The 25,477-nt window shown below is 43.7% G+C and overlaps 1 protein-coding gene and 1 long non-coding RNA gene across 2 annotated transcripts in view; both read left to right on the forward strand.

The window, feature by feature from the left end:
• The window catches only part of LOC109769235 (uncharacterized), a 34,598-nt gene extending 17,366 nt beyond the window's left edge, over window positions 1–17,232 (forward strand). Inside the window, exons 2-4 of the mRNA XM_040393732.1 lie at window positions 14,412–14,987; window positions 16,336–16,470; window positions 16,931–17,232. Coding sequence (XP_040249666.1) covers window positions 14,412–14,987; window positions 16,336–16,470; window positions 16,931–16,951 — 732 coding nt within the window. The 3' untranslated portion in view covers window positions 16,952–17,232. The remainder of the gene's footprint in view (window positions 1–14,411; window positions 14,988–16,335; window positions 16,471–16,930) is intronic.
• A 2,582-nt stretch (window positions 17,233–19,814) lies between these two features.
• On the forward strand, window positions 19,815–23,946 carry LOC120966575 (uncharacterized). Its single transcript, XR_005760588.3, has 3 exons — window positions 19,815–20,091; window positions 20,246–22,039; window positions 22,421–23,946. It is a non-coding gene; the product is annotated as an uncharacterized lncRNA (long non-coding RNA).
• Window positions 23,947–25,477: the final 1,531 nt, after the last annotated feature.

Raw genomic sequence — 25,477 nt, forward strand, 5'->3', positions numbered from 1 at the left:
TGTGGAAAGTGTTTCACAATTAATACCGCCTGGAACACCATAGTGTGATGGTGTGTCCGAACATCATAACTGCACCCTATTGGATATGGTGCATACCATGATGTCTCTTATTGAATTACAACTATCGTTTATGGGAGGCATTAGAGACAACTGCATTCACTTTAAATAGGGCACCACGCAATTCCGTTGAGACGACACCGTTTAGAGAAACCTAAGTTGTCGTTTCTTAAAAGTTTGGGGCTGCGATGCTTATGTGAAAAAGTTTCAGGCTAATAAGCTCGAACCCAAAGCGGATAAATGCATCTTCATAGAATACCCAAAACAGTTGGGTATACCTCCTATTTCAGATCTGGAAGCAAAAGTAATTGCTTCTAGAAATGTCCTTTCTCGAGAAAAAGTTTCTCTCGAAAGAATTGAGTGGGAGGATGGTGGAGACTTGATGAGGTTATTGAACCATAACTTCAACTAGTGTGTAGCAGGGCACAGGAAGTTTCCTGTGGCACCTACACCAATTGAAGTGGAAGCTTATGATAGTGATCATGAAACTTCGGATCAAGTCAATACCAAACCTCGTAGGACGACGAGGATGCGTACTACTTCAGAGTAATGCATGATCCTATCTTGGAAGTCATGTTGCTAGACAACAATGAACCTACGAGCTATGGAGAAGCGATGGTGGGCCCATATTCCGACAAATGGTTAGAAGCCATGAAATCCGAGATAGGATCCATGTATCAGAACAAAGCATGGACTTTGGTGAACTTGCCCGATGATCGGCAAGCCATTGAGATAAATGGATCTTTAAGAAGAAGACGGACGTGGATGGTAATGTTACCGTCTATGAAGCTCGACTTGTGGCAAAGAGTATTTTCACAAGTTCAAGGAGTTGACTACGATGAGATTTTCTCATCCGTAGCGATGCTTAAGTCCGTCGGAATCATGTTAGCATTAGCTGCATTTATGAAATCTGGCAGATGGATGTCAAAACAAGTTTCCTTACCAGTTTTCTTAAGGAAAGGTTGTATGTGATACAATCAGAAAGGTTTTGTCCTAAGGATGCTAAAAGGTATGCTAGCTCCAGCGATCCTTCCATGGACTAGAGCAAGCATCTCGGAGTCAGAATATACGCTTTGATGGAGTGATCAAAGTTTTTGGGTTTATACAAAGTTTGTTAGAAACTTGTATTTATAATAAAGTGAGTGGGAGCGCTACAACATTTCTGATAAGTATATGTGAATGACATATTGTTGATCCGAAATGATGTAGAATTTCTGGAAAGCATAAAGGGTTGTTTGAAAGGAGTTTTTCAAGGGAAGACCTGGATAAAGCTGCTTACATATTGGGCATCAAGATCTATAGAGATAGATCAAGACGCCTGATGATACTTTCAAAGAATACATACCGTGACAAGATTTTGAAGGAGCTCAAAATAGATCAGCAAAGGAGTTCTTGGCTGTGTTACAAGGTGTGAGTATTGAGTAAGACTCAAGACCTGACCACAGCAGAAGAGAGACAAAGGACGAAGGTCGTCCCCTATGTTTTAGATGTAGGCTCTACAGTATGCTATGCTGTGTACCGCACATGAAGTGTGCCTTGCCATGAGTTGGTCAAGGGGTACAATAGTGATCCGGGTATGGAGCACATGACAGCGGTCGAACTTATCCTTAGTATCTAGTGGACTAAGGAATTTTCTCGATTATGGAGGTGAAAAGGAGTTCGTCGTAAAGGGTTACGTCGATGCGAACTTTGACACTAATCTGGATGACTCTGAGTAGAAAACCGGATTCGTATAGTAGAGCAGTTATTTGAAATGGCTCCAAGTAGCGCGTGGTAGCATCCACAAGATGACATAGATATTCGTAAAGCACACACGGATCTGAAAGGTTCAGACCCGTTGACTAATAACCTCTCTCACAAGCATAACATGATCAAACCAGAACTCATTGAGTGTTAATCACATAGTGATGTGAACTAGATTGTTGACTCTAGTAAACTCTTTAGATGTTGGTCACATGGTGATGTGACCTATGAGTGTTAATCACATGGTGATGTGAACTAGGTTATTGACTCTACTGCAAGTGGGAGACTGTTGGAAATATGCCCTAGAGGCAATAATAAATTGGTTATTATTATATTTCCTTGTTCATGATAATCGTTTATTATCCATGCTAGAATTGTATTGATAGGAAACTCAGATACATGTGTGGATACATAGACAACACCATGTCCCTAGTAAGCCTCTAGTTGACTAGCTCGTTGATCAATAGATGGTTACGGCTTCCTGACCATGGACATTGGATGTCGTTGATAATGGGATCACATCATTAGAAGAATGATGTGATGGACAAGACCCAATCCTAAGCCTAGCACAAGATCGTGTAGTTCGTTTGCTAAGAGCTTTTCTAATGTCAAGTATCATTTCCTTAGACCATGAGATTGTGCAACTCCCGGATACCGTAGGAATGCTTTGGGTGTACCAAACGTCACAACGTAACTGGGTGGCTATAAAGGTGGACTACAGGTATCTCTGAAAGTGTCTGTTGGGTTGGCACAAATTGAGACTGGGATTTGTCACTCCGTGTAAACGGAGAGGTATCTTTGGGCCCACTCGGTAGGACATCATCATAATGTGCACAATGTGACCAAGGAGTTGATCACGGGATGATGTGTTACGGAACGAGTAAAGAGACTTGCCGGTAACGAGATTGAACAAGGTATCGGGATACCGACGATCGAATCTCGGGCAAGTAACATACCGATTGACAAAGGGAATTGTATACGGGATTGATTGAATCCCCGACATCGTGGTTCATCCGATGAGACAATCGTGGAACATGTGGGAGCCAACATGGGTATCCAGATCCCGCTGTTGGTTATTGGCTGGAGAACGTCTCGGTCATGTCTGCATGGTTCCCGAACCCGTAGGGTCTACACACTTAAGGTTCGATGACGCTAGGGTTGTAGGGAATAGATATATGTGGTTACCGAATGTTGTTCGGAGTCCCGGATGAGATCCCGGACGTCACGAGGAGTTCCGGAATGGTCCGGAGGTAAAGATTTATATATGGGAAGTCCTGTTTTGGTCACCGGAAAAGTTTCGGGTGCTATCGGTAACGTACCGGGACCACCGGGAGGGTCCCGGGGGTCCACCAGGTGGGGCCACCGGCCCCAAAGGGCTGCGTGGGCCAAGTGTGGGAAGGGACCAACCCCTAGGTGGGCTGGTGCGCCTCCCACAAGGGACCCAGGGCGCAGGAAGGGGGAAGGGGGAAACCCTAGGCTCAGATGGGCCTAAGGCCCACCTAGTGGTGTGCCCCCCTTTCTCCCCCCCTTGGCCGCCCCCCAAGTCCCATCTAGGGCTGGCCGCACCCCTTGCGGGGGGAACCCTAGATGGGGGCGCAGCCCCTTCCCCTCCCCTATATATAGTGGGGGTTTGGGGGCTGCCAGGGACATGAGACTTCGTCTCTCTTGGCACAGCCCTACCCCTCTCCCTCCTCCTCTCCCGCGGTGCTTGGCGAAGCCCTGCAGGAGTGCCACGCTCCTCCATCACCACCATGCCGTTGTGCTGCTGCTGGACGGAGTCTTCCCCAACCTCTCCCTCTGTCCTTGCTGGATCAAGGCGTGGGAGACGTCACCGGGCTGCACGTGTGTTGAACGCGGAGGCGCCATGGTTCGGCGCTTAGATCGGAATCAACCGCGATCTGAATCGCTACGAGTACGACTCCTTCATCCGCGTTCTTGCAACGCTTCCGCATCGCGATCTACAATGGTATGTAGATGCACTCCCCTTCCCCTCGTTGCTAGATTACTCCATAGATTGATCTTGGTGATGCGTAGAAAATTTTGAATTTCTGCTACGTTCCCCAACAAAATGATAGTCTCCCCAACACTCAACTCTCTCTCATAGGATTGGATTTGGTAGAAAGAATATTTGAGTGGAAAGCACTTTGGGGAAGGCTAGAGATCAAGATTTATGTGGTTGGAATGGAATATCTTGACCTCAACACAAGGGTAGGTGGTTCTCTCTCAGAAAATATGTATTGGAAGTGTAGGCATGTTCTGATGGCTCTCTCCACGAATGAAGAGTGGGTGGAGGGGTATTTATAGCCTCCACACAAAATCTAACCGTTACACACAAATCACCAAACTCGGTGAGACCGATTCAAAGAACTCGGTCAGACCGATTTGGTTCATAATGTGACCGTTAGGTGTTTCGGTGGGACCAATTGGATCAACTCGGTGGGACCGATGTGCTAGGGTTAGGGTAAATCCAAAACTCGGTTTGACCGATTACTCAAACTCGCTGAGACCTATTTGGGTAATAAGTGAAACAGAGAGTTGGCCAAGCAAACTCGGTGGGACCGATTGCATATCTCGGTGGGACCGAAAATATTGCAATAGGAAAGAGAGAGTTTGCATGCCCATCTCGGTGAGACCGAGATCCCACCGGTGAGACCGAATTGATTAGGGTTTCTGGCAGTGGCTATGTCAACTGAACTCGGTGGCGCCGGATAGAAAGAATCGGTGGGGCTGAGTTTGACTTTTGGTTTGGGACATATTTGGAAGTGAGGAAGTGGTTGAGGGCTTTGGAGCATATCACTAAGCACTTTGAGCAAGCAAGCCATTAAGCAACACCTCATCCCTTCTTAATAGTATTGGCTTTCCTATGGACTCAATGTGATCTTGGATCACTAAAATACAAAATGTAGAGTCCTGAGCTTTGAGCTTGAGCCAATCCTTTGTCCTTAGCATATTAAAAGGGTTCCACATCCTCTAGTCCATGCCACTCCATTGTTGAACTTATCTGAAATATACTAGGTAGAAGCATTAGTCCAACAAGAGATATGTTGACATTAATTACCAAAATCACCCAGAGAGCACTTGTGCTTTCAAGATATGATTATACTTGTTGCTCTAGGATGAAGTCTCCACACCTTCCCTTTTCATGCGAATTTAATGATAATGAAACCTTGGCTTCTTATGCTAGGGGTATATATGATTACTATGATGTGGAACAAATAGAAGAATTTGTTGCTTTTATGGGTGCTTATGAAATTGAATCTATGTTCAAAGAGTTTGAAAATCTTTATGATGCTGTTTATAGACCTGGAAATTTAGCTATCCTTAAATATTGCTATGAGAATTATGAATTCAATTCCGATATTGATGCATTTATTGAGAAAGTCTCTGCTGTCCAAGAAGAGACTAATATTTTGCAGGAATCTATGGAAGAAGAAATTGATGAAACTATGAGCCCATTGGATGAAAAAGATGATGAGGAGAGCGAAGAACAAAAGGAGGAAGAGCGGATTAGCTACCCGTGCCCACCTTCTAATGAGAGTAACTCTTCAACTCATACATTGTTTAATTTTCTTTCGTGCTTACCGTAGGATGATTGCTATGATGACTATTATGATCCCGTTGATTCTCTTGAAATATCCCTTTTTGATGATGCTTGCTATGCTTGTGGCCAAGATGCCAATATGAATTATGCTTATGGAGATGAACTTGCTATAGTTCCCTATGTTAAACATGAAATTGTTGCTATGGCACCCACGCATGATAGTCCTATTATCTTTTTGAATTCTCCCGACTACACTATATCGGAGAAGTTTGCACTTATTAAGGATTATACTGATGGGTTGCCTTATACCGTTGCACATGATGATTTTGATGAATATAATATGCATGTGCTTGCTGCTCCTACTTGCAATTATTATGAGAGAGGAACTACATCTCCGCCTCTTTATGTTTCCAACACGAAAAAATTGCAAGAAACTGTTTATACTATGCATTGGCCTTTACTTTGTGTGCATGAATTGTTATTTTATGACATGCCGATGCATAGGAAGAGAGTTAGACTTCGTCATTACATCATATATGTTGTCGTGTGCTCACTACTAAATGCCAAATCATTGCTAATTAAAATTGGCTTTGATATACCTTGGGATCCGGGTGGATCCATTACTTGAGCACTATATGCCTAGCTTAATGGCTTTAAAGAAAGCGCTGCCAGGAAGACAACCCGGAAGTTTTAGAGAGTCATTTATTTCTGTTGAGTGCTTTCATATAGTTTAAAAACAACAAAAATAAAGAGGGGAACCCAAAACTTTTTCAAAAAGGAAAGTGAAAGTGAGAGAGACAAGCATTGTTGAAGTGGGAGCTAGCCTTGAACTTTGTTCATGCTCACGGAAACTTTGTGAATCTTGATTACAGAAACTTTTAAAAAAAAATTATCTCCTTGTACAATTCCATTGTATTATAAAAATAATGTGCCAAGGTTTGCCTTTAGGATGTTTACAATGCTTGTTGGTTTGTGCGGTGCAGGACAGAAACTTTGGCTGTAGTGCGCGATTTTACATTTTTTACTGGAACGTCAAATGGTTCTGATTCTTTTTGCACTGTATTTATATACAATTTTTTTTATTTTTTACTAATTTTGGCAGAATTTTTCAAGTATGATAAGTATGGTGAATGTTCAGATTATTACAGACTGTTCTATTTTAGACAGATTCTGTTTTTGATGCATAGTTTGCTTGTTTTGATGAAACTGTCGATTTATATCAGTGGATTAAGCCATGAAAAAGTTATACTACAGTAGACACAATGCAAAAAAAACATGAATTGGTTTGCAACAGTACTTAGAGTAGTGATTTGCTTTATTATACTAACGGATCTTACCGAGTTTTCTGTTGAAGTTTTGTGTGGATGAAGTGTTCGATGATCGAGAAGGTCTCGATATGAGAAGAAGGAAGAGAGGCAAGAGCTCAAGCTTGGCTATGCCCAAGGCACCCCAAGTAAATATTCAAGGAGACTCAAGCATCTAAGCTTGGGGATGCCCCGGAAGGCATCCCCTCTTTCTTCAACAAGTATCGGTATGTTTTCAGATTCGTTTCATTCATGCAATATGTGCAATCTTGGAGCGTCTTTTGCATTTAGTTTTCATTTTTATTTTATGCACCATGCTGGTATGAGATAGTCCTTGGTTGATTTATAGAATGCTCTATGCACTTCACTTATATCTTTTGAGTATGGCTTTATAGAATGCTTCATGTGCTTCACTTATATCATTTGAAGTTTGGATTGCCTGTTTCTCTTTACATAGAAAACCGCCATTTGTAGAATGCTCTTTTTCTTCACTTATATTTGTTAGAGCGTGGGCATATCTTTTGTAGAAAGAATTAAACTCTCATGCTTCACTTATATCTATTTAGAGAGATGACAGGAATTGGTCATTCACATGGTTAGTCATAAAATCCTACATAAACTTGTAGATCACTGAATATGATATGTTTGATTCCTTGCAATAGTTTTGCGATATAAAGATGGTGATATTAGAGTCATGCTAGTGGGTAGTTGTGAATTGTAGAAATACTTGTGTTGAAGTTTGTGATTCCCGTAGCATGCACGTATGGTGAACCGTTATGTGATGAAGTCGGAGCATGATTTATTTATTGATTGTCTTCCTTTTGAGTGGCGGTCGGGGACGAGCGATGGTATTTTCCTACCAATCTATCCCCCTAGGAGCATGCACGTAATACTTTGTTTCGATAACTAATAGATTTTTGCAATAAGTATGTGAGTTCTTTATGACTAATGTTGAGTCCATGGATTATACGCACTCTCACCCTTCCACCATTGCTAGCCTCTCTAGTACCACGCAACTTTCGCCGGTACCATAAATCCACCATATGCCTTCCTCAAAACAGCCACCATACCTACCTATCATGGCATTTCCATAGCCATTCCGAGATATATTGCCATGCAACTTCCATCATCATCATATACATGACTTGAGCATTTATTGTCACATTGCTTTGCATGATCGTAAGATAGCTAGCATGATGTTTTCATGGCTTGTCCGTTTTTTGATGTCATTGCTACGCTAGATCATTGCACATCCCGGTACACCGCCGGAGGCATTCATATAGATTCATATCTTTGTTCTAGTATCGAGTTGTAATATTGAGTTGTAAGTAAATAAAAAGTGTGATGATCATCATTATTAGAGCATTGCCCCAGTGAGGAAAGGATGATGGAGACTATGATTCCCCCATAAGTCGGGATGAGACTCCAGACTTTACAAATAAATAAAAGAGGCCAAAGAAGCCCAAATAAAAAAAAGGCCAAAGAAGCCCACCAAAAAAATAAAAAAAAATGAGAGAAAAAGAGAGAAGGGGCAATGTTACTATCCTTTTACCACACTTGTGCTTCAAAGTAGCACCATGATCCTTCATATAGAGAGTCTCTTGAGTTATCACTTTTATATACTAGTGGGAATTTTCATTATAGAACTTGGCTTGTATATTCCGATGATGGGCTTCCTCGAATGCCCGAGGTCTTCATGAGCAAGCAAGTTGGATGCACACCCACTTAGTTTTCAGTTTGAGCTTTCATACACTTATAGCTCTTAGTGCATCCATTGCATGGCAATCCCTACTCACTCACATTGATATCTATTGATGGGCATCTCCATAGCCCGTTGATACGCCTAGTTGATGTGAGACTATCTTCTCCTTTTTGTCGTCTCCACAACCACCATTCTATTTCACCTATAGTGCTATGTCCATGGCTCACGCTCATGTATTGCGTGAAAGTTGAAAAGGTTTGAGAACATCAAAAGTATGAAATAATTGCTTGGCTTGTCATCGGGGTTGTGCATGATTTGAATATTTTGTGTGGTGAAGATGGAGCATAGCCAGACTATATGATTTTGTAGGGATAACTTTCTTTGGCCTTGTTATTTTGAAAAGACATGATTGCTTTATTAGTATGATTGAAGTATTATTGTCTTAATGTCAAATGATAGACTATTGCTTTGAATCACTCGTGTCTTAATATTCATGCCATGATTAGATACATGATCAAGATTATGCTAGGTAGCATTCCACATCAATTTTTTTTATCATTTGCCTACTCGAGGACGAGCAGGAATTAAGCTTGGGGATGCTGATACGTCTCCGTCGTATCTATAATTTTTGATTGTTCCATGCCAATATTCTACAACTTTCATATACTTTTTGGCAACTTTTTATATTATTTTTGGGACTAACATATTGATCCAGTGACCAGTGCCAGTTCCTGTTTGTTGCATGTTTTATGTTTCGCAGAAACCCCATATCAAACGGAATTCAAACAGAATAAAAACGGACGGAGAATATTTTTGGAATATTTAGGAAATTCCGGAAGAAGAATCAACGCGAGACGGTGCCCGAGGGGGCACGAGGCAGGGGGAGCGCCTGCCCCCCTGGGCGCGCTTGCCCCCCTCGTGGCCCCCCCGTAAGGCGGTTACTGCTCAACTTTGGACGCAAGAAAACTAATTTTCGGAGAAAAATCTGGGCGAAGGTTTCAATCCAATCGGAGTTACGGATCTCCATATATATACGAAACGGTGAAAGGGCAGCAGAACAGAACGCAGAAACAGAGAGAGACAGATCCAATCTCGGAGGGGCTCTCGCCCCTCCCATGCCATGGAGACCAAGGACCAGAGGGGAAACCCTTCTCCCATCTAGGGAGGAGGTCAAGGAAGAAGAAGAAGAAGGGGCCCCCTCTCCCCTTCTCTTCCGGTGGCGCCGGAACGTTGCCGTGGCCATCATCATCACCGCAATCTTCACCAACAACTTCACCGCCATCATCACCAACTCTTCCCCCCTCTATGCAGCGGTGTAACCCCTCTTTTACCCACTGTACTCTCTACTTAAACATGGTGCTCAATGTTATATATTATTTCCCAATGATGTATGGCTATCCTATGATGTTTGAGTAGATCCGTTTTGTCCTATGGGTTATTTGATGATCAAGATTGGTTTGAGTTGCATGTTTTATTATTGGTGTTCTCCTATGGTGCTCTCCGTGTCGCGCAAGCGTGAGTGATCCCCGCTGTAGGGTGTTGCAATACGTTCATGATTCGCTTATAGTGAGTTGCGTGAGTGACTGAAACACAAACCCGAGTAAGGGGGTTGTTGCGTATGGGATAAAGAGGACTTGATGCCTTAACGCTATGGTTGGGTTTTACCTTAATGATCTTTAGTAGTTGCGGATGCTTGCTAGAGTTCCAATCATAAGTGCATATGATCCAAGTAGAGAAAGTATGTTAGCTTATGCCTCTCCCTCAAATAAAATTGCAATAATGATTACCGGCCTAGTTATCGATTGCCTAGGGACAAATAACTTTCTCGTAACAAAAAGCTCTCTACTAAAGCTAATTTAGTTGTGTCTTTATCTAAACAGCCCCTACTTTTTACTTACGTGCTCCTTATTATCTTGGAAAGCTATCCAACAACACCTACAAAGTACTTCGAGTTTCATACTTGTTCTAGGTAAAGCGAACATCAAGTGTGCGTAGAGTTGTATCGGTGGTCGATAGAACTTGAGGGAATATTCGTTCTACCTTTAGCTCCTCGTTGGGTTCGACACTCTTACTTATCGAAAGAGGCTACAATTGATCCCCTATACTTGTGGGTTATCAGCGATGGCCTCCTTTGAGAGCACAAGAAGTTTCGAGGCCAACAGAGCAACAGGACCCGCACTTCCTGCACAAACCGGACACATTCCCTCTCGATACCCATAGACTATCTCGAAGAACGGGCCTATACTTGGTCTGTCATCTCGCGATGACATGAACTAACACGGAGAAGCAGTTATTCACCATGGACTACACCCTCTCGGTGCCGAATAACGCCCTAGACCGCCGGGGCCACCGGATGGGTGCTCGATATGGAGATCGCCCGAGGGGGGAGGGCACCCCTACATGCGTGTGGCCCATGCATATGCATGTAGGGGTGGTCTGCTATTTGAATAAGCAACGCACGTCCTTGACGTGGCACGTGCCTCACAAACCACACACACGGGCGGGAACGTCGAGGACCGGCTGCGTTCGTCCCCGAGACAGAGTCTTCGGTGGGTGATCCCGTGATAGAACGGGCCTAGACTTGGTCTGTCATCTCGCAATGACATGCACTAACACGAAGAAGCAGTTATTCCCCGTGGCCTACCCCCTCTAGGTGCCGAACAACGCCCTAGACCGCCTGGGCCACCGGAGGGGTGCCGGTCTCTAGAACCGGACGAGGCCCATCCGAAGAAGAAAACACAAGACGGTAATTATGATGTGCTAAGGTTGTTTGCCAAGCATGGAAGAAAATAACAAAAAAAAGTATAATACATATTATCGAGAATGCACAAGAAGGCAAGAGATCTAGGTTAGATGCTTTACCGAGAGCACCTCTCGGAAAAGGTGGCCATTACCGAGAGCCGAGAATCGACCCTCGGAAACAACTGCTCTAATTTTTTTCCCTTCTCTTTTTGTTTTTGTTTTGCACTATCTTTTTTGTGTCTCATATTTCATATGCTTTTACGACCAAAGTTTGGAAATTCCATGACTTTTGATGAATTTATTTGATAAAAGACTTTTGATGCACTCATATATATATATATATATATATATATATATATATATATATATATGCTTTTTGGGTTAGATTTGTTCAAAACTCAACTTTAAAGAGTGTAAAGTAAAAAACATGAGAAGAAATAGTTGTTGACCGTGGCAAACCCCTTCACTCAGTGCCGGTCAACTTTCTAGACCGGCACCAAGAGAGAACTTTAAAGAGTGTAAAGTAAAAAACATGAGAAGAGGCAGTTGTTGATCGTGGCCTACCCCCTCTCTCGGTGTCGGCCAACTTCCTAGAACGGCGCCGAGAGAGAACTTTAAAGAGTGTAAAGTAAAAAACATGAGAAGAAGCAGTTGTTGACCGTGGCCTACCACCTCTCTCGGTGCCGGTCAACTTTCTAGACCGGCACCGAGAGAGAACTTTAAAGAGTGTAAAGTAATAAACATGAGAAGAAGCAGTTGTTGACCGTGGCCTACCCCCTCTCTCGGTGCCGGTCAACTTCCTAGACCGCCGGGGCCACCGGATAGCCCATGCATATACATGCGATGGCCTCCTTTGAGAGCACAAGAAGTTTTGAGGCCAACGGAGCAACAGGACCCGCACTTCCTGCACAAACCGGACACATTCCCTCTTGATGCCCATAGACTATCTCGATAAACGGGCCTAGCCTTGGTTTGTCATCTCGCGATGACATGCACTAACACGGAGAAGCAGTTATTCACCATGGACTACACCCTCTCGGTGCGGAATAACGCCCTAGACCGCCGGGGCCACCGGATGGGTGCTCGATATGGAGACCGCCCGAGGGGGGGGGAGGGCACCCCTACATGCGTGTGGCCCATGCATATGCATGTAGGGGTGGTGTGCTACTTGAATAAGCAACGCATGTCCTTGACGTGGCACGTGCCTCACAAACCACACACACGGGCGGGAACATCGAGGACCGGCTGCGTTCGGCCCCGACACAGAGTCTTCGGTGGGTGATCCCGTGACAAAATGGGCCTAGACTTGGTCTGTCATCTCGCGATGACATGCACTAACACGAAGAAGCAGTAACTCCCCGTGGCCTACCCCCTCTAGGTGCCGAACAACGCCCTAGACCGCCGGGGCCACCGGAGGGGTGCCGGTCTCTAGAACCGGACGAGGCCAATCCGAAGAAGAAAACACAAGACGGTAATTATGATGTGCTAAGGTTGTTTGCCAAGCATGGAAGAAAACAAAAAAAGTATAATACATATTATCGAAAATGCACAAGAAGGAAAGAGATCTAGGTTAGATGCTTTACCGAGAGCACCTCTCGGAAAAGGTGGCCAATACCGAGAGCCGAGAATCGACCCTCGGAAACCACTGCTCTAATTTTTTTCCCTTCCCTTTTTGTTTTTGTTTTGCACTATCTTTTTTGTATCTCATATTTCATATGCTTTTACGACCAAAGTTTGGAAATTCCATGACTTTTGATGAATTTTTTCGATAAAAGACTTTTGATGCACTCATAGATATATATGTATGTATATATATGCTTTTTGGGTTAGATTTGTTCAAAACTCAACTTTAAAGAGTGTAAAGTAAAAAACATATGAGAAGAAGCACTTGTTGACCGTGGCCTACCCCCTCTCTCGGTGCTGGTCAACTTTCTAGACCGGCACCGAGAGAGAACTTTAAAGAGTGTAAAGTAAAAAACATGAGAAGAGGCAGTTGTTGACCGTGGCCTACCCCCTCTCTCGGTGCCGGCCAACTTCCTAGAACGGCACCGAGAGAGAACTTTAAAGAGTGTAAAGTAAAAAACATGAGAAGAAGCAGTTGTTGACCGTGGCCTACCACCTCTCTCGGTGCCGGTCAACTTTCTAGACCGGCACCGAGAGAGAACTTTAAAGAGTGTAAAGTAATAAACATGAGAAGAAGCAGTTGTTGACCGTGGCCTACCCCCTCTCTCGGTGCCGGTCAACTTCCTAGACCGCCGGGGCCACCGGATAGCCCATGCATATACATGCGATGGCCTCCTTTGAGAGCACAAGAAGTTTCGAGGCCAACGGAGCAATAGGACCCGCACTTCCTGCACAAACCGGACACATTCCCTCTCGATACCCATAGACTATCTCGAAGAACGGGCCTAGACTTGGTCTGTCATCTCGCGATGACATGCACTAACACAGAGAAACAGTTATTCACCGTGGACTACACCCTCTCGGTGCCGAATAACGCCCTAGACCGCCGGGGCCACCGGATGGGTGCTCGATATGGAGACCGCCCGAGGGGGGAGGGCACCCCTACATGCGTGTGGCCCATGCATATGCATGTAGGGGTTATGTGCTATTTGAATAAGCAATGCACGTCCTCACAAACCACACACACGGGCGGGAACGTCGAGGACCGGCTGCGTTCGTCCCCGAGACAGTCTTCGGTGGGTGATCCCGTGATAAAACGGGCCTAGACCTTGTCTGTCATCTCGCGATGACATGCGCTAACACGAAGAAGCAGTTATTCCCTGTGGCCTACCCCCTCTAGGTGCCGAACAACGCCCTAGACCGCCGGGGCCACCGGAGGGGTGCCAGTCTCTAGAACCGGACGAGGCCCATCCGAAGAAGAAAACACAAGACGGTAATTATGATGTGCTAAGGTTGTTTGCCAAGCATGGAAGAAAACAACAAAAAAAGTATAATAAATATTATCGAGAATGCACAAGAAGGAAAGAGATCTAGGTTAGATGCTTTACCGAGAGCACCTTTCGGAAAAGGTGGCCATTACCGAGAGTCGAGAATCGACCCTCGAAAACCACTGCTCTAATTTTTTTCCCTTCTCTTTTTGTTTTTGTTTTGCACTTTCTTTTTTTATCTTATATTTCAGATGCTTTTACGACCAAAGTTTGGGAATTCCATGACTTTTGATGAATTTTTTCGATAAAAAACTTTATATATATATATATATGGCTGGACTATTCTGTTACCCTCGGCCCTATATAAACGCGCGTCACACAGTTTCACAACTCCAACCAAAAAATGACCGCACTGGTGTGGTTGAAAAAAGAGAAAGAAAAACAACCCCACCCCGCACGACCCACTAACCTACGCCCCTCTCACTGTAACCGCCGCCGCCGCTTCCTTCCCCCACGCCGGCGGCCTCTCTCCACCGCGCGCCGCCCTCCTCCTTCCCCGACGCCGGCCGCCGCCCTCCACCACGCGCCGCCCTCCTTATTCCCTGGCGCCGGACGCCTCCCTCCACCACGCGCCACCCTCCTCCTTCCCCAGCGCCGGCCGCCCGCCTCCACTACGCGCCGCCCTCCTCCTTCCCCGGCGCCGGACGCCTCCCTCCACCTCGCGCCGCCCTCCTCCTTCCCCGGCGCCGGCCGCCTGCCTCCACCACGCGCCGCCCTCCTCCTCGTCATGTCGCCGCCGCCCGGCTCCCTCCCCGAGCGCGACGCCGCCGCCCTGCTCCCTCCACCACGCGCCGCCGCCGCCCGGCTCCCTTCCCGAGCGCGACGCCGCCGCCCTGCTCCCTCCCCCAGCGCGCCCCCGCCACAGTGGCCGCGCGGTCCACTGCCGCCACACTAGTCCGTTCGCCACTACCAACCAAGGCCGTTCGACGACGTTCAACAACGCAGAGGTCAGAAGCTTTCCTCTCCTTTTGTTCTGCCTTTGTAAAAAAAAATTGATTTGGGGGCTGAGTGACTCCAGTTTACTGAGGCATTTAGATGTGTTGATGTTGTGCTTGCTTAGCAAAAGTTCAAGATGCTTGTTCAAAATGTGATATATAACGAAAATGGTAAAGATGAATTGTGTTTTCTCGTAGAAAAATGATGCCATGTAGGTGGTATAGCAGTTCACCTTGTATATCTACCATCAGTCTGCAAAAGGACAAGTATGTACTGATGCTAGAAATGATGCTCTGTAGAATTTCTTCTAATCTAGTTCGAATTTGGTCTACTTGAGTAATTTTGTCAGTTCATGACAGGTATGTACTGATGCTACAAATGTAGGTCATTTGCGAATCTTGCTTTTTCAGAGAGAAAAAGAGTTTGTAGTTGCATCACATGGTGCACTGAGCAACATAAACATGGTTTCCTTCATAAATTATTTGTTTTTGGTAAATTCGTTTACATGGACAGTACAAACACACATTGTTTTGTAGTACATGTGTGTATTGTGATTGTAATTTTGGTTTTTAGTTAAGAAAAAATAAAAATAAAGGTTCATAAAAGAACCCAAAACATTCGGTAGTCCTGGAAGTCCAAATTTCAGTTCAACATGTTTTCTATCATCAGCTCATTAAGAACCCCCTGAAAACAGTTCAATGTGTGTGTTAAAATAAATGTGTGTGTTCAAAATGGGAAGCACGGTACATAGGGATGTTGTCCATCATCACTAATTGATTAAATCACATGCGCGCACACACATATATGCTACCAGGTAGTGCTATTAAAAAGTGAATTTATTCCTTGCATGGATGAACCAGTGACACTACTCTTGCATAAAAAATTTCCTTTTCCAAAAAGTAGTTTCGTACAAAAAGAAGCAAAAGTCATGTTTATCTGGTTGCAAAAATGATGCTTGATAGGTGTTTCTTCTAACGAGTAATGCCTATGTGAACAGAACACTCTATTTCTTGTTTTTTTATACTCAGGAAATCTTGTGAACGTTCAGATCAGGGAAACAGGAGGGCTCACCAACAAAAGCCTATGTGATTCATTTCTTAGGATACGTTGTATCTATTTATCACATATACTTGCGAAAGAGTTCAAAAATGTTCTTTCCTTTCTGGAAATTACATGTGATTCATTTCTTTCTGGGCCATACAAATAACAATAACTCATTAGGCTTGTATGGCTGAATTTCTTTTCATTTGTTCGTATGACTGAAATGCATCCTTGCTTATATTATCTCTTGTAACACAAACATTTTTTTATGTTGTCATGTCTTTGAGCGCCCTGGCTGATCACAGCCACCCCCCGCAGGCCGTACAACGCCACCTCCGCAGGCGGTTCATCGCAGCAGCGACCTGGATCCTGCTAGTTCCCACCAGCGACGTCTATTCAAGCATGTCGTCACTCTCCTGCTGCAGTGTGGCTCAGCTACTGCACTTGGTGCAGGTCAGAGCCTTTCCTCTAGTTTTGAACTTCATGGATCCTTAGTGCTTGAACACATTGAACTTGCTGATCCTTCCTTCCTCTGTTCATTGTACATGAATTGGACTGACGAGGAAGATGCAAAGATGCATTCTGGGTATATTAAGTCTGATGCTATTATCAAGATATGGACTGAATATGTATCAAACCATGTTGACAAAAACTTCAGTTAATTTTGTGTTCTGTTGTTTGCCCCAATTGATCCTGGTGCTAATGTTTGTATATGTTGTGCACTTCTGATCCCATCGTGAAGTGAAAAAAGACAAGCGAGCTAAGTACTAGTCCGGAAAGTTTTCAAGTTCGAACGCATAACCTTAAAAGGTTCATTGAAAAACTTTGTTTGCCTGTTCCGCGAAAATGTCTTGCTAAATAAATATCTCTTGTGCACTTATTTATTCGCCTGAATATTTGGTTTGATTCTCAGATGCGAGATGGCGGCTGCTGACGTCGCTAAGTCCATCTACAAACTAGTGGTTGGCTGCTCCCAGCGGTAAATGTGGTCGGGTTCAGCAGCTAGCTCTTCCTCGAGCAACCATTTGGAGAACTTTATTGTGTTCTTGTGGTGGTGATTGATTTTAGCATCAACAAATTTGACGTTGGTAGCTAGCTTGCGTATGGAACCCGCGAGTTCAATATTGGCTTTAGATTCAGTTCTTGTTGTACAAAATGTCCCAGTGTTGACATTTATTCGGGTAAAATTTTTTATTTCAGTTCAGCTACAGAAAACATGCAGGTTCAGTGATGTTGATACCATAAGTTCGGACAAGAAAACAAATATGAATTAAAACAAAATACTTTAAATTATATAAGTTCAAGTGCTCATCCACACACGGTAAATTCAAGATGGTAAAAGTTCAAGTTGCAAAAACAAGAGAAGTCTAGAACATCGTTGCAAAATATTATTAGTAACAGAATATTATTTTGTTACCCCTCAGCTCTATAAGGGCGCGACGCGCAGGCCATAGCAGAAACTCCCCGACCCGACCTCAACCTAACCCGCCTCCTACCGCCGGAGGCAGCCGTCGCGGGCGGGCGAGCGAGCGACGGCGGCAGCCGGAGCGAGGGAGCCCGCGGCGCCGTGACGGGTCGCTCCTCCGACCCACGTGCTGCCGCCGGCCGGCCGTCCACACGCCTCCCCGCCGACGGGCTCGCCGGCCCCTTCCCGCGCGCCTTCCCTCCGACGGGCGCCGGCCCCTCCCCGCGCACCTCCCCGTCGACGGGTGCCGGATCCTCCCCGTGCGCCTCCCCTCTGACGAGCTCGCCGGCCCGTCCCCGCCTTGGCGGCTGCCGAGCGCCGTCCTAGCCTCCCTCCGCCGCCGCGCACCGCCATCCCCGCCCCGCGCCGCCACCCCGAGCCCCTCCGTCGTGCGCCGCCACTCCGAGCCCCGCCGCCCTGCGCCTATCACCCCCCGCCTTGCGCAGCATCCTACCGACCGGACCAGCCGCCGACCGAATCCAGCCTCGCCCCCGAGCTTCGTCTTCTTCCTCACCGAGACACGCGACAGGCACCCCAGTTCGGGCGTAGTAAGTACCTCAGTACGAGTTAAAAATGGTGGTCCGTTTGGAATAAAAGAAATGGCAGAAATTCAAAATGTAAAAGTTCAAGCAAAAAAAGAAACCCCATAAAATCCTGCTTAGTAAGTACCTCAGTACAAGTCGTAAAATGAGAGAAGTTCAGAACATCATTGTCAAAAAAATGTTGAGTTCAAAAAAAAGAAACAAAACAAAACATTTTCTTTTTGAATAAAATATCATTCAGTTCGATAATACAAACCATGCAAGTACAGGGGCGACGATACAGTAAACCGTTGAAAATTTACGAGCAAAAAAATTACCAAAAAAACAGAGCAAAGTCTAGTTAGTGAAAACATGCTTAGTACAAACCCATGCAAACATCAGTACAAGTACTCTTTTTTCAGATTAATTCAAAATTACTATACAAAAAATAGCTCAGTACAAACACACACATATATCAGTACGAGTACTATGTTTTTCAAACGGAAAAATAGCAGGATCCGTCTTGCCGTATTCAGAATTACTCTTAAACGATTGCGAATTTGAGAAAATGTTTAACATGACTAAGTTTCGCATTTTCGGTAGCTTTTCAATGGTATATTATTTGCACCATTTCAATAAACTTTTTAACAAAATCACGTTCAAAATCAACTTTAACCGTATTTGAATTTGTATTTAAACCGTAAGGAATTAGAAAAAACTTTCTATATACAAAAGTTGCGCGTTTTTCATAGCTTTCCAACGCCGTATCGTTTGCGTCAATCCGACAAAACGTTTGCAAAAAACAGCGAAAATACTTTTCGCCCAGAATTTCACCATTTTTCAAATTACTTTTAAATCATATAGAAATTGAAAAAATAGTAGATATATGGAAGATGCGGATTTTTACAAGCTTTCCAACGCCATCTCAATTGCTCAATTCCGACAAACCGTTTGAAAATTAAGTCCAAAATACGATTTGCGTTTTCGGTTTTGAAAAAAATGGTTTTTTCCAAAACTGCTCTTAAACCATAATTTTTTTGCAAAAACAAATTATACAATTGTAATGTAGATGTCAAGAGCTTTCCAACGATATACTACATGCCCCGTTTCAACAAAAAATTGCAAAAAAAATTGAACTAAAGAAGATGATTTTTAACAGAAACAGAAAGCATCAGTTCAAGCGCTCGCGTTTCATCATACAGAATAGCCCATATATATATATATAGACTATTCGTCACCCTGGGTGAGGAATAGTTATTCTTCACCCCCTCTATTTTACCATCAATGCACCGTAATTTTACGTTCCGTAAGTTTTTGTTTTATTTCCGACGTAAAAAAAGACCATAAGAAAATATATAATCGTCGTAAAAAATATTTTATATTATGTAAAATTACAAACGTAAAAACATAGTGTAAAATACACATAAACTGCAAATTTTCTTGTCTTATGACCTATATTTTTATTTTCTTATGCCAAATTTTATGTAGTGAATCAATAAAAAGGTAAATATTTGAATTCCCAACGTAATTTAATTATGAAATGATCGTAAGATTACCTCGGGTGAAGAATAACTTATTCTGCACCCTAAGTGATGAATAGTATCACTATATATACAGGGAACATATATATATATATATATATATATAGTCTATTAATAACCCTGCGTCAGGAATAAGTAATTCCTCACCCGAGTACATCGACCGAGAGAGATGTCCGGCTGTAAAATTATGTTTGCCCACTGTAAAATTATGTCGATGGAAACGGTTGGGCTTTGGTTGGTCGCTAGGAGCTAGCCCACTCACCCCGTACATGAACAGGTGCGAGCGGTTTTCACGGGCTCGGGCAGGTGTTCCTCTATCCCGACCCTCCCCTCTCTAGCAATGGCGGAGGCGACGACAGCGGCGGCACCGGAGGGACCAACCGGAGGCGAGGCCTACTCCCATCTCTCGCGCGTGAAGTAGTCCACTTTGCGCCTCTGATCGGTAGCGAACCGAGGCGACATAGGCAGTGCAACGATTCGACGCGAGCTGGGCGGCGACAATGGCCTTCTCCGGCGTCGCCCTCCATCGTCGGCTTTCTTCTCGCCGGTAAGATCTCCCTCCTCTTCCTCCTCCTCCACAAATTTCTTAATTTCTAGGGTTAGGGTTCTTGGTTTTTGGGAGCGAGGCAGAAGAAGAGAAAGAAAGGAAAAGAAACAGAAGAGAGGATCTTGCATAATGAAGAGGTGATGTACTGATGTAGGTTGATGGTGGAGACTGGCGCTCGGAGGTGGGATCAATTCAAGGAGGAGGTGGATGTCATGCTGTAGGAGGAGAAGAAGGCTGCGGAGAAGGAACAACAGTACAGTATCTTCTTAGATCCAGCCAAAGGCGATGGCCCTGTTTATACACTGTTATAGATAAACTGTCCCTTTTTTTCTTCATTGGAGCTCCACCGTTTTGAAATAACTAGACTGTCACATAGTATTGAGAAATACCATGTTCAGCCATTTACTTAGAATGGAGTTGGGATGCTGCTACTGTATGACAATGGTCATCCCATCATTGTAAATATGCTCTATTGCAGAAGGCACATAAAGAACTCGGAAAGGGTAAAGTACAAGTAAATGTGAAAAACAAGCCTCGCAGTGAAAAATCATGCCCCAAAAAGAAGCACAAAACATTCGTGCCCAAGTAACTGTAATCTTAATGCACAATGTCACCGGCTTGTTGATAGGGAGTGTAATGTCTAGTTAGTTTTTGAGTTAGTTGAGCCACTGCCATCTGGGGCAATCATATTCTGAACATATCGAGATTTACACCTATCGATTAGCTAATCTTACTAAAGAACACAAATGTGCCTTTTCTTAAACTTGAATCGTCCTGGTAAAAGTACGGATTTTCACTTGACCTGTGGCTGTCTATATGTCGAAGGCTTCTGAATTTCTCTAGGCGTAGAATTGAACAATAGTGAGACATTGTAGGCGCAGGCCTGAATAATAGTGAGACATGGTATCAACTAGCGAAAAGTGCAAGATGCAGGATCAGCTTTTATTTTTCCAGTTCATGGTACATTTGTTGCTCTTTGTCACCTCTTTGAAAGCACTGCATACACCTGCAGTACAGTAAACTTTCACAGGGTTGGTTCTCATATTTTCACACTGAGCTTAGGCTAACGCTGGATGGCTAAGCACCTATTTATTTCTAGTTTTGATCTGTTGATACATGGTGAAATGAACAGAACGATATAGCTGGGCGTGCTCCTATTTTATGTCTATGTAAAGAAGCAATGCAATCTATATCGGATGCAAGTTTGGAAATGTATTATTTGTACATGCTCCTATTTTATGTTGGCCCCACATCTCGTAACTCTCAAATTTCTTACATCGGCTGGCGAATGTGGGCTAACTCTGAACTGCTAGATTTTTATATGTGGTTGGTTGGACACCTTATGTTGGCGGACACTGACCTTCTCCCAGCCTGTCAATATTCACGGAAGCTAAGTTTGATTTATTTCTATTGCCAAGAGGTGGACACTGATTCTCATCCAGCCTGTCAATCTTCACTAATATTTTGGTTTAACCTGCTCTCAATGCAAGAGTAATCATGTATAACAGGGAAATGCGATTTTTCCTTCAGGTTATTGCTTATTTGTTTTTTGTAGCATACACCAGATGGGAATGTGCTATTTTTGATGAGTAAATGCGATTCTAACTATGCTCCATCAATTTTTTTTCCGTAGCCATGGATACGTAAAGAAAATCAGCACCATTATTTTTGTTTGAAATTCCTATATACTGTAAGACTTTGATTTCGTTCACATTTGACCTATTTTCCTATCTTGCAGAGCCATCCATTCAAATATGGTTAATATCTTCTACCCTGTATTTACTGTACCACTAGAATAGAGACGTGCATTTATTTTAGTCGATCAATTTTTCTGCTGTAGCAATACTTTCTGTTGTCATCCTGGTTGTGCTCCAATTCACTATTTCCATGAATTAATGTTAAGTACTCCGTCAGCATGTTCACATCATGTGCTAGCCTGCTTTTAAAGGTATTTAAGTTTTGATGCTACGTAATTCATATTCATGAGATTGTGCGTGGATAACTTGTAATCTTTATCTCTTTTGTTTCATCTTATCCAACTGTATCTCGCACACTTTGGTACAAGACATGATTTAGGTTGCATTGCAATTGTAGTTACAGAACTTGGCCTCTCTGTCTTGTTTCTCTGTTTACTTTCGATTCATACCTGTAGCTAGTGTGTTCATGTGATTCTCATAAATCTGGTACATCCAAACTTCCCTTGTGTTTTTTTCAGTTTAAGATAGTAAAGCCTCGGTCTATCTTCAAGTGTGATGTGTTCTTGTTTGTCGGTGGTCTCTACCTGTTTGTTGGTATGCTCCTCAGAAATAAAAATATTATGTTTTTTCAGGTCTATTCAAGTGGATGACGACAACTGTATGAGGGTAGAGAGGAATGAGTTTTCTGGAACACGTCTTCGTATTTTAGTGTATGGTGGGTACAGGTATTGTTTGGTTCAAAATTTAGACCTTTTTACCAATAATTAGTAGCAAAATTTAGGATTGTTGAGAAGAGAGGTGAAGCTAAAGGCTTCAGTACTATTCTTAGGATACTATATGTTGCTTCTAGGCCATGTATAAGAATTGTTCAGTTACTTGAGAGATTGTTGAACATATGAAATTGATGGAAGTCTTTGGGCACCCTCAAGTTAAGTTGCTTGAAGACCAAGTTTAAATATGTGTGAGGGCAGTGCAGTTGGGCATGCCAGTGTAGTAGATCTGTTTTGAAATAGTGCTTTCAGAAATTTTCCTGCTGCTGGTCGCCAAATGGCATTCAATTATCTCCAAATGATTTTTTCTATACTCATAGGGATAGTTTTAATTACGTGAGACATTTCCCAGAACCATTAGTTAGTTTTGTACACTGAATCTATTTATTAGACGGTTTTGTTATTCCTAGGGCCATGTTGATCGTTCTTCCATTTGTTATATAGCATTATTTTAGGGCCATCGGGCTACCATCCATTCCATGGGCTCGTGATTTTACTGTGTTCGTGATGATACATCTGTCCCTTTTATGTTTGGTTCTTCAGATATTAATGTTGTCATCTCAATCAGTGCTGAGCATCGTTTATGGGCTTTTGGATTGTTATCATCACTGTAGTGCTGATGTACCTCCCAAGAAGAAATATAATGTGGTAGGCAGAGATACCTCTTATGGGATGGTTTAGATTGAGGCAAAGCAAAGCTTTCGCCTCCAAAATTTTTTACGGACTTGTCCCTGTATTACAAAAAAAGTTTCTAGCTGATTACTGTGGAAATACCTGAGACAAATCAAACTTTTGGAGTGCAGTTCTAGGATTCTGGATATGGCATTTTCAAGGTTATTTCGTACTATAAGAAAATTTTCGTTTGATCTGCACATCTCAAAGTAAAGTTAACAACGCTCCGCAATCTTTTTGTGTTTCCGGTCTAAGTCAACAAGATAATATAGTACCTCGCCCAAAAAAAATGATCCATTTGACAACTGTCGTGCAAAACATTGGAGAAAAAATTGCAAACAAGAACTACACTGAAGAACAATTTATAGGAACACAGTCACATCCTACAAAAGAAGTCAGGCACGTCTCCTACTCATCCTAAAATTACAGCAACATCATTTTGTTTTTTATAGTGTTATTACTTTGTTGTGCCGTACGGATTTCTCAAATGCCTGATGTAACTTATTAGCATGCAAAATGTAATATTACGTCTGTCCCTTTTGTTTTGTAGAACAGAGACAGTTTCCTACTTCAGGCTGTAATCTTACCTCAAGTGCCTTTGTTTTCTTACGTTTTGAAGGTATGTACGTGGGAGATGGCTGTAATCTTATCTCAAGTGCTTTTGTTTTCTTACATTTTGAAGGTGTGTACGTGGGAGATGGACTGGAGTGAAGAATAAGAATTCTTCACCCTGGGTGACGAATAGCGCGATGTTCAAAACTGAGAACTCTTTACATATATATATATATATATATATATATATATATATATATATATATATATATATATATATATATATTTTGGGTTAGATTTGTTCAAAACTCAACTTTAAAGAGTGTAAAGTAAAAAAACATGAGAAGAAGCAGTTGTTGACCGTGGCCTACCCCCTCTCTCGGTGCCGGTCAACTTTCTAGACCGGCACCGAGAGAGAACTTTAAAGAGTGTAAAGTGAAAAATATGAGAAGAGGCAGTTGTTGACCGTGGCCTACCCCCTCTCTCGGTGCCGGCCAACTTCCTAGAACGGCACCGAGAGAAAACTTTAAAGAGTGTAAAGTAAAAAACATGAGAAGAAGCAGTTGTTGATCGTGGCCTACCCCCTCTCTCGGTGTCGGTCAACTTTCTAGACCGGCACCGAGAGAGAACTTTAAAGAGTGTAAAGAAAAAAACATGAGAAGAGGCAGTTGTTGACCGTGGCCTACCCCCTCTCTCGGTGCCGGCCAACTTCCTAGAACGGCACCGAGAGAAAACTTTAAAGAGTGTAAAGTAAAAAAACATGAGAAGAAGCAGTTGTTGACCGTGGCCTACCCCCTCTCTTGGTGCCGGTCAACTTTCTAGACCGGCACCGAGAGAGAACTTTAAAGAGTGTAAAGTAAAAACATGAGAAGAAGCAGTTGTTGACCGTGGCCTACCCCCCCCCCCCCCCTCTCGGTGCCGGTCAACTTCCTAGACCACCGAGGCCACCGGAACCCATGCATATACATGCGATGGCCTCCTTTGAGAGCACAAGAAGTTTCGAGGCCAACGGAGCAACAGGACCCGCACTTCCTGCACAAACCGGACACATTCCCTCTCGATACCCATAGACTATCTCAAAGAACGGGCCTAGACTTGGTCTGTCATCTCGCGATGACATGCACTAACACGGAGAAGCGGTTATTCACCATGGACTACACCCTCTCGGTGCCGAATAACGCCCTAGACCGCCGGGGCCACTGGATGGGTGCTCGATATGGAGACCGCCCGAGGGGGAGGGCACCCCTACATGCGTGTGGCCCATGCATATGCATGTAGGGGTGGTGTGCTATTTGAATAAGCAACGCACGTCCTTGACGTGGCACGTGCCTCACAAACCACACACTCGGGCGGGAACATCGAGGACCGGCTGCGTTCGTCCCCGAGACAGAGTCTTCGATGGGTGATCCCGGGACAGAACGGGCCTAGACTTAGTTTGTCATCTCGCGATGACATGCACTAACACGAAGAAGCAGTTATTCCCCGTGGCCTACCCCCTCTAGGTGCCGAACAACGCCCTAGACCGCTGGGGCCACCGGAGGGGTGCCGGTCTCTAGAACCGGACGAGGCCCATCCGAAGAAGAAAACACAAGACGGTAATTATGATGTGCTAAGGTTGTTTGCCAAGCATGGAAGAAAACAACAAAAAAAAGTATAATACATATTATCGAGAATGCACAAGAAGGAAAGAGATCT

This window comes from Aegilops tauschii, chromosome 6 (genome assembly GCF_002575655.3).
Source record: "Aegilops tauschii subsp. strangulata cultivar AL8/78 chromosome 6, Aet v6.0, whole genome shotgun sequence".
In the NCBI taxonomy this organism is placed as follows: domain Eukaryota; kingdom Viridiplantae; phylum Streptophyta; class Magnoliopsida; order Poales; family Poaceae; genus Aegilops; species Aegilops tauschii.